A 10,565-nucleotide genomic window follows, 5' to 3' on the forward strand; every position below is an offset into this window, starting at 1 on the left:
GCTGTTTCATGTATTGATAGCGATATACTTGAACAGATATTACCTTAGTGAGAGATTTTAAGTCCTCTTTGAAAGAAGTGCAAATGAGAAAGTTCTTCGATCACCGAATTGGTACATAAGTAAACAGAGGCGGTCTGCACTGTGTCTAAGTTCTATTTGCTTCCGATGGCAGCTATTTGTGTTCAATGGGTTTGGAAGCACCTATAACCATGGCCATGCTTCATGCAATTCCAATGCGCTAATACTTACCAGAACTTCGCTAAGTACTGGCACTAAAATAGATGTCCTTTACTAAATAATATAACGGAATACCATTGTTTTCTTGTTAAGTTTTCGTTAGTTTGTTATATTATGTATGTCAGTTTGCGTTTTTCAATAACCAGAGCAATTTAATACAAATTATTAAGGTATCAAATTAATAATAAAAGATTGCACATTCAATACATAAGGTTTTAAGACATCGATCTTTATTTGAAAGTATGACGGTTTAAAGCGTAACGTAAAAGGTAGTGTAAATTTCTTTTGAGTTTCTCTTCATGTGAGTCTGAAATTCTACATAAAGTAATATTTTAAAATAAATGTTTGGTTACAAGCACAATTACAAGCTGCATAGTAATACGTATTTTAATATATCCAGCTTGATTTCAGACACTATAATAAATATTTGGAAATAAGGGTATGTATAAAGATAAATTACCAAGTTTAATATTTTAAAGTATTTATTTTGTATTTTTACATAAAGTACATAAAAAACCAACAGTCATTATTTGACTAGTTATAAATATCAACAACTATATTTTCACCAGCCGTAGTTGGCTCCGAGACCGTAGGAGACGGCGGACTTGAGGACGGGAGCAGCGGCGTATGTGGCGACCGCGGGAGCGGCGTACGAGGAGTATGACTTAGTCACGAGGGGAGCGGAGTAAGCCGAGTACGCCGGAGCTCCGTAGGCATAGGACTTAGCCACAAGGGGGGCAGAGTAGGAAGTGTAGGCAGAGGTATCGTAGGCCTTGGCGACGATGGGAGCAGCAGCGGCATAAGTCAAAGGAGCAGAGTGAGCGTATGAAGAATAAGACAAGGGTGACGCGGCGTAACCGGTGAGGGCAGGAGCGGCGGCGTATGTGGCGAGGGCTGGCTCGGCGTAGGTCTTGGCGATGATGGGAGAGGCGGCGTATGCGGCGACTGGCCCATGCGAGGTGTGCGAAGAGTAGGACACGGAGGAGACGGCGGGCGCGGAGCTGTACGCGATGGGTGCGCTGTAAGCCACTGGAGCAGCGGCGTGCAGGAGGTTGCCGGCGGAGGCGATGCCAGCCGCGCACATGAAGATCACTACCTGTAAATACATTTAGTTCTTAATTTATTCCCTTCATTCTTAAAGAACATTAAAGTGATTTGTGACTTGGGACCGAAATGATATTTTTTTTTAAATTCATGAAATCTTTAGTACAAATTATAATTTTAGTTCTTGCAATATTTATTTTATCAAAATAACAATAATTTAAACGAAATAAGTTATAGTCGTGAGCCACACAAAAATAAATAGTAATTTTAATTTGATTCGAGTTTTAATCACTAGGCTAATGTCAAACTGCTTTTAGAATAACGAGTCTTTATTCACTTTCACTGGCAATTTTAACCCGCGTTTTACCACAACCACGAAAAAACAAATATTTCATTTAATATTAAAACACTGTACCTTGGAATACATGTTGTTAATACGAGTAATTGTCGTGTAATAATTTTTGGGGCACTTACCGTAGCTTATATACTAGTTAACGAAGTGGTATTTAGCATTGAATCATAATTCTTCGCGTAAAACTGCTTTGTTCCGTCGAAAGTGACCATGCGTAAATGTAAAGCAAACTGAAAAATTGTATACAAGGCTGCCTTCTGAGTTCACGTTAAAAAACTTCAGAATTACATATGAAATTAAGAAATTATTTGGCTCGTGATTATTAGCTATTGTGGAATATCTACTAGTAGTAAGTAGATGGTAGTGAATCCATATTTTTTAATGTATGGTTATGCTCATAGATCCTGTATGAAACGTAACCAACGTTAGATATTGTTTATTTGTAGGTTGAAGTTCTTATATTCGGACTTATAAGTAATTTACCTACATATGTCGATAAATTACTTATGCTATTCATATTATATTGAACCAATTCCAAAAAAGTTTCAGGTCCTTAAAAATTGGTCTAGCCTAGTTATAAACTCATATTAAAGTTGTGACATACATAATTACCAATATAGCAGGCGTTCTGAATTCTTGTCAAAAATTTTACATTTATTTTGTCAATGACATTTAATTCGGCTTCACATTTAGATCAAAAGGCTATATAAAGAATGTATAAATAACCAGTATTCATACGTAATTGTCAGACATTTTAATTCAATAAAATGCCTACTATCTTCAAAGTAATTAAATGCATTATGATGAATAGTCTTTTATTTCACAAAAATATGCAAAAAAAAAAAATATTTGAAGATAATTTCATCTAGAATTTAATAAAACGATCTTGAGATCTGTTTTATATTTATTTTGAGAAATGGCCAAGGTTTTTGATCGATATTGGGAAACTAGTGTGCCAAAATTTATTGCATAATATGATTTACGTATCAGTGCATAATTCTGACCACTACGTTATGTTACTATTATTATGAATAGTGCATGGATAAATAAGCCATCAAAAACATTCTGTAAAAACCTCAAGTCTCGCCGTAAAAAGTTGTGAGATCTATATAATACCAAGTCGATTAATCTATCTAGTCTCTACTTAAAGGACCTTCTGTCTTAAGTTATAACGTATTTTATTATCATGCCAATTTTAAAAAAATACCTTTAAAACAAATAGACCGACCTGGCCATCGCATGATTTGATTATTAGTATGTATCACACTACACAGCACGACAAGAAGTTAATGCTCCTGAAATGTTAATAATGGCGAATTTGTGTTTTCTTGCGATGACCAAGTCGATCTATTTATTTTAAAGGTATTTTTTTAAAATTGGCATGATAATAACATACGTAATAACTTAAGACAGAAGGTCCTTTAAGTAGAGACTAAATAGATTAATCGACTTGGTATTATATAGATCTCACAACTTTTTACGGCGAGACTTGAGGTTTTTACAGAATGTTTTTGATGGCATCTCACTTCTTTTTGTAGAGCGAACATAAGTCCAATTTGTATGGAAAGACGTTTTTTTTTCATAATTCAACATATTTTCTTATGGAATGTTGTTCAGTTTCATGGGCTAAACACCCTTACCCACCCTTTACCACCTCCCGTTATGTCTCAAATAGTAGGTACCTATTTACACCTATTTATTTTATTTTCTACAGTAATAATAATTCATTAACTGCAAATGTAACCTTGTAATCTTATACATTTATATGGGATTACAAAGTTATTGTTGCAGTTGGTGTATTTAGAAAACTAGACCGAAATTAGAAAATATTAAATTTTTCCCATGATTAAGACACTAAACCCTATTTGTATTCTAAATTTTAAGCTTCTAAGTCTGCTAGAAGTACCTTAGACTTTTGATGATCGGTGAGTCAGTGAGTCAGTGAATCAGTGAGTGACAAAATTCAAAATTTTAACAAGTTGTCATTCTTAAACTACTGGTTCAAATTGACTGAAATTTTAAATATACCGTGTTTATACAATGACTGATTAGTTGCTGAAAATCCAGGCTTCTTGTTTTATCCACAACCAAATTACAGGGGTGTCAAAAATAGCCCGAATTGCTTCGAGAAAAGGATGTTACGGCCGTGCCGCTTTTTTTTTGCTCGACTTGCGGGGGCACTTCCGTGCCCCCAGATAGGATATAATAAAACAAATTTCAATAACAAATATAACATGTTTATTTACAACAAACTAGTTTTTAAAGTATATAAATTTACAAACAAGCAGTCTATTATGTTTACCATCCGTAACTAACGCCCAAACCATTGAAACTCACTCGAGAAACCTGTGACGCGGGAGAGTAAACAACGGCTCTAGAATAACCAGCGTATCCTGGACTTACGTGAGTAGCCACCAAATCTGCAGACGCATGGTCCTTTTCCACGATGGACTTAGTGTACACTACAGGAGTAGACTCCTTGTGATTATATTCAACAAAAGCTTGGCTCTTTGGATATATCACTGGTACTGGAATAGGCTGTTGTGCCACGATAGGAGTAGGAAAAGCAACTACAGCCGGAGCTGGTTGAATGAGTTTGTTGACTGTGACGAACTGCGGAGCTTCTTCAGCAGAGAATGCACTGAAAGTAACGGGAACAGGAATTGGCTTAACTGCGTGTGGGGCTGAAGCGTAGTGAACATGGGACGATCCGTGATGAGTCACCGATGACGTCTCGTGGGCAGTAACAGCGGTGCCAAACGAAACTGGTGCAGAGACATACTGGACGGATGGTGGCTTTACCACTGTCTCAACATGGTGAATGGGAGTCACAGTAGAAGTAGGTGGATGAGCAGTAACAGATTGATGAGATTCAATAGTTACAGTTTTCTCGGGTGCGACTACAATAGGCTTTACAAAGACTTGAGGCTTTGCATGGCTGACTACGTGAACAGCAGGACGTACCACTTCTTGTACGTGTTGAACAGGGAGTGGTGCAACTGTGGAAGTTACGTAAGCAGCGGAAGGAGGGTGCGCAGTGACGGTTTCGTGAGAATGTGAAGCGTATTGGAGAGAACTCGCGTGTGGAATAGGAGCAGAAACATATTGAACGGCAGGACGATTCACTACAGTTTGTACTTGGTGCTGTACTGGATGTACTACTATAGGAGCCTGAGTGACGTACGTCGCAGTCGGAGGATGTGCGGTCACTGATTGATGGGCCTCAATCGTAACTTTCTTCTCTGCTACGGGTACAGCAATTGGAGCAGCTACATGCTGTACAATAGGACGGTGGACAATTGGAGCAGGGACATGATGCACAACGGGTTGATGTTTAACTGTTTGGACGTTGTGCACAACTTGTGGTGCCAATGTAGAAGTTACGTAAGCAGCTGAAGGTGGGTGAGCGGTCACTGTTTCATGGTATGTGTTTGACGCAACCTGAATTGCAGGCTGAACTGGGGCAGATACATACTGCACTGCAGGACGGTTAACAACGGTTTGCACGTGATGATGTACCGGCTCAGCTGTGTGGACGTGATGGAAGACAGGCTGTGCTACTGGCACCGAATGACTAACCACTTGGGCAACCTTCGGAGGATGAGCGATCACATGTTGATGTGTTTCAACAGTCACTTTCTTTTCTGGAACATCAACTGCAGATAGAGCATTTACAGCTGCAGGGGTGATGCTAAACGATACATCTTCATAGTTTGCGTTACTAGAAGGTACTCCAGCCGATTGGACTACATGTTGCTGCGCATGTAGTCCATGTTGAGTTCGCAATATTCTTGCTTCAAGAGGAATGTCATATGATTGCACGTTTCCATAATTAAGGGCTGGCGCATGCGTAGTTATCGATATAGAATCCGTAGGCGTATTATGAAATACAGAGGACCCATGATGTACGTGGCTTGCGAGCGTAATGCTCGCAGCGCACAAAAGCACCACCACCTGTAAATTAAAAATTAATTAATTAAAAAACACATGATTATAATTATATTAGTTTAGTTTAAAAATAGAGCAAAAATATACCTCTTTGAGCATCCTCAATCCGACCGGTGTGATGACAAAATAACTTCATTAACGTATGCATTCACTTTTATACTATCTTCGGAAACTGGTATATCATCTTAGAAGATGTTTTATGCAATTCAAATTATAGCAGTTAGACATTGAGAAAATGACCTTTTAAGCTTTATATTAAGGCGCCTAGAAATTGAATGCATAAGTTTGTTGTGGTCAGATGACTTAGTTTGCATTAGCTTAATACATATTATCATACATTTTTTTTATAATAAACGGAATGTGCAGGCCTACCAGCTCAGTCCGTTTGCTAAATAAAAAATATTGTTGTAACAACGAGGACGCAATTTCACACCTACTCTTGCGTTACTTCTGTACCTATGTACCTACCTATAAAAGCTCTATTAAAACGTCTTATCGACAGGAGATGCGGAAGTTTTGTGAACGATTTTATTATAACATCCACGCGAAACCGCGAGCAGAAACTAGTTCTAACGTTAAAATAATGAGTAAATCTGCATGTAATCTAGAAAACAGGTATCGATTTAATTTGAAATGAAGAGTAGCAGACACTATCAATTTAAGGTTCATTCATCAAAGCTATCACTTTGGATGTAAGTGATTACAGACTAACAGACTTACGCCGGTATTAGAATTAAGATCTTTTAAAATAACAAACTAAATTCATTTAGATTTTATGAACGAGCATCAATGCAACTGATGTAATGCAATGCAGTACAGTGGTAGAGGTAGTGGTATCTATAACAATATGATCCGTAAAATTATTATTATAAAGTGTTTTTCATTTAATAAACTGACTTGTATGACTGAGGTCGTAAGTTTACGCAACATTAAGCTGCTAAGATATTCTTGATTTGATATTATTCAGACTTGATATCGACTGTCTAGTGTGATTCTATTTATTGATCTAAAGACGGATTGTATTTTTAATTTTAATTATTTACATTATAATTGCTTTTAATTCAGTACATTCGACGATGTAGAAGTACATATTATAGTAGTTGAATTATTTTTGTTACGTAACCGCTCTTTGATACTCATAAATTTGAATTTGATCATGATACTGTGACTTCTCAATTTGTAATTATTTATATTAATGAGAGAAACAAAATTATGTTTGTTTGAAAAGGATTGAATACTTATTAAATCGGGGCTACTAGGTTTTGATTCCTCCGGCACCGATTCGAACTGAACAGTATGACTGATGACAGTATTTTAATTTAGAATCCTTCAATACCCGCGAGTATCTTACCCATTTAGCTGAGCAAGTGGCCAGACTGATTGATCTTCGCAATAAGTTTGAAAAAGTGCTCCAGTAATACGAACAAGCTATATTTAACAAGTTCTTTTACAAGTAAATATTTAATTATACCAGATTGTAAAGCTAGTCTATTTCACAATTTTATGTTTCTTGTAATATTTACACGTCATTTTTTCCTAGAAATAAACACGTAGCAAAATAATTGCGTGTTAAAATGCTGTTGCACTTTTGCACGATTAATAATAATATGAGATATGTTATTGATATTATTTTTTGCTGCACCGCCTACCAGTTTTATTTTAACGAGCTTTTTGACCAAATATTGTATTGCTATCGCTTTATTGATCATTTTGTGCATTTTCAAGTATGTAAGCCATGTTATATTAATATTGATGTAGTTTTAAGTGATTTCAATATGAAAAAAACGTATAACAAAAGTAATAGTGCTACTTCTATATAGTACCTGATAAACATTATTTATAAACATATTTTGTTACATATAAGCATAATGGTTTTGATTCTCGAAATACTGAGTTTAAAATGCTTAAGCAGATAGATGTTGGTGGAATGCTAACATTTTAAATAGTTAACTGGTACATACTACTTTTTCATTCACCAATCAACATAAATAATAAACATATTTTGTAAAGGTCGAAAGTAATAACCTTATTACGCGACAGGAAATAATTAAAACAAACAGATTAAGTTATGGCGAGTCGTTTAATTTTTATATTGTCTATTTACAGAAACAATTTGATTCAGTTTACCAACCGTAGTTAGCGCCATGACCGCTGTATGCGATGTGGGAGACAGCGGGGGCAGCAGAGTACGCGACAGCTGACTTGAGGATGGGGGCAGCGGCGGCGTAGGTGGCGACGGGAGCCGCGGCGTAGTGGGCGACGGGGGCAGCGGCGTAGGTCTTAGCCACCAAGGGAGCGGAGTACGCAGCCACAGCGGGGGCGGAGTACGCGGCAACAGCGGGAGCGGCGTACGCGGCACCGTGAGCGGTGTGGGTGGAGTAGGAAGACACGGAGGACACAGCGGGAGCGATGGTCTTGGTCACGGCAACGGCGGGAGCGGCGTATGCGGCGGGAGCAGCATATGCGGCGTACGCGGGAGCGGCGTAGGCGGCCTTAGCCACAATGGGGGCGGCGGCGTAGGTGGCGACAGCGGGAGAGCCGTGCGCGGTGTGGGTGGAGTAAGAGGAGATGGAGCTCACAGCGGGGCTGATGGTCTTGGTGACGACAGCGGGAGCAGCGGCGTAGGTGGCGACGGCGGGGGCAGCAGCGTAGGTGGCGACGGCGGGAGCGGCGTACGCGGCAACAGCGGGAGCAGCGGCGTAGGTGTGGACGGGGCTAGCGTGAGCCTGGTGGGTGGAGTAGGAAGAGATGGAGGAGACCGCGGGAGTGATGGTCTTGGTCACTACGGCGGGAGCGGCGACCGCGCTGTACGCAAGAGGAGCAGCGCCATAAAGGCCACCAGCGCGGGCCAAACCCACGGCGCACAGAGCAACGATCAACTGAAAATAAACAAATTGATATTTTAATTGCCTTGTAAAATATGTAAGGTAAATAAGTTGCACTTCCTGGCAGACACTGTTTAAAGTGGATTGAGTATCTAAATGTCAGAAATAGATATTTGTAAGCTTCAGATTTTCTTTTTCTTCACTGCACTATTTTAGAAATGGCTCTAGTTATTATAAATTATTATTCATAAGTTAGAAGTAAGTAATAAATCTAATTGTAACACACCTTGGCGTACATGTTTATGCTGCAATTGTTGGCAACTGAATAATTTCGTCAAGGAGTGCTCCGGTTTTTATACGGATAGATCGCGTCTACATTGTCCAATTCACTTTCATTGTCAAGGTAATCGAGCGTACTGAGCTAGTAAGTAAACCTACGCCTGTGACTCAGAGATAGCCTTTCGATTTCATTTGTTTCGTTTGCACTTACAGAAGCACAGGGCGGTCTCAGCCTTGAGCAAAGCTGGCCGTTCGTCCTCGTCTATGATATATCGTAACTAGAATATTGACTTATGTATTTTTCATTACATTATTATAAAGGTCAGCGTAATCTAAGTACTCGTTATTGTATTAGCTACGCAGTGCCCTCGATTTTGGCAACGATTTATATCGTAAGAATAATTGTCAGACAAAGGATTTTGCGTATTTGCAGAAGTAATAAATGTATACTGCAAATACCCAAACTGGGAATCTATTGTATTAAACATGACTAAACAAATAATGGAACTAAATAACAATATTAAATTTATCATAAATATTATATTTAAAAAATAAAATACGAAATATAAGTTAGGTCTGTGTATTATACAGAACGTTTAGTTAAATTGAATCTTCGTTTCCTCTCCTCTCATGTATTTTTCATCAGTTCACTAAGAAATATTGCTTTCAGGATACTTGACATCCCCATATCCAGTTTTGAAACGAATAAGATAAAGTAGTACATTTTCCTTATTTCTTAAACCTAGGCAATTCATCTTAGTCTAGATTTGACTGAGAATGAATTATACAATTTAAGTTTATTGTAAGTCCAATTGATATTTTTGCTGCAAGCTCCGATGACTGGCAGAAACTTGTCATTCGTAAAGTGGTCTAGGTACTACGAACCAGGACATGAACATTTATGATGATTAATTCTTTGAACTTAATGTTAACTTTGTCATTAAATTGTAAAAAGTGTGTATAGGTACTTTTTACGGACTTATCTTTTATTGGACTGCATATTAAGGCCCGACTTCACCACTTCTAAATTATTTAATTCTTAAAAAGTTTTCTGACACAAATAGAACAGTGAAACTGGCCCTTATATGGATCAAGACAATACATTGAGACGCACTCTTACTAAGCTACTAACTAAGCTACAATTAACTCCATACCTATTACTGAGGACATTACAATAAATACTTTGTTTCAAGCAAAGGGCCGTTTTGGCCGTGAACGTGAACTTGTACATCTATGCCATTTGCCAGCTGCTTATTAAAACGTGTATTATATTAAAACAATCGTGATGAAACTACTTATTAGACCAGAATAGTTGGCAACATGTGAGGGGCCCGTGACGAAGTAACGAACGAAGAGAATCCACCTACAAGGTTAAGTTACATTGCCAGGGCCAAGTACTCTACGAATATTGCCAAAAATGTATACGTACTTGTCGAAAATTGAGTAGAGTGTTCTATTGTGAGGGTCAAATAAGTAATGAGTATGTGATCATAACTTTTTAACTTTGTATCAAGATTTACGTCATAATTATTACCTTTCATTCTGCTTAGTTCCCCCAGCTGTAACATCAAATATGATTAAACTTCCGAGAATTGAACACAAAGAAAGGATGTTTGAAAACCTACCCTAGGAAGGTATAAACAATATTCTTTAAGGGATGTAGTCTACAAACTGACTGGTTATTGTAAAACACACGAATGAGTAAAAAAATGTTCACTTAGGTATCACAAATAGGTACTAAAAGTCTAGATTTAAGTATAAAAACTATTCAATGTCCTAAAAGTTATTGATTTTTTCTCGATTACGTTAAAGTATTTGCTTTGTCACCACACTCTCCCACTCAAAATCGGTTTATTTAGGTAGCGGAAATATGAACGACA

The 10,565-nt window shown here is 37.9% G+C and overlaps 2 protein-coding genes across 2 annotated transcripts; both read right to left on the reverse strand.

The window, feature by feature from the left end:
- Positions 1–701: 701 nt before the first annotated feature.
- On the reverse strand, positions 702–1,747 carry LOC142976093 (uncharacterized). Its single transcript, XM_076119318.1, has 2 exons — positions 1,697–1,747; positions 702–1,333 (listed from the first exon to the last, which is right to left on the reverse strand). Exons 1-2 carry the CDS (start codon positions 1,706–1,708, stop codon positions 800–802), a joined length of 546 nt encoding a protein of 181 aa, XP_075975433.1. The 5' UTR covers positions 1,709–1,747; the 3' UTR covers positions 702–799.
- A 5,895-nt stretch (positions 1,748–7,642) lies between these two features.
- Positions 7,643–8,827, reverse strand: LOC142976092 (uncharacterized). The gene is made up of 2 exons (XM_076119316.1): positions 8,693–8,827; positions 7,643–8,460 (listed from the first exon to the last, which is right to left on the reverse strand). Exons 1-2 carry the CDS (start codon positions 8,702–8,704, stop codon positions 7,705–7,707), a joined length of 768 nt encoding a protein of 255 aa, XP_075975431.1. The 5' UTR covers positions 8,705–8,827; the 3' UTR covers positions 7,643–7,704.
- Positions 8,828–10,565: the final 1,738 nt, after the last annotated feature.

The sequence above is a fragment of the Anticarsia gemmatalis genome, chromosome 10, assembly GCF_050436995.1.
Source record: "Anticarsia gemmatalis isolate Benzon Research Colony breed Stoneville strain chromosome 10, ilAntGemm2 primary, whole genome shotgun sequence".
In the NCBI taxonomy this organism is placed as follows: Eukaryota; Metazoa; Arthropoda; class Insecta; order Lepidoptera; family Erebidae; genus Anticarsia; species Anticarsia gemmatalis.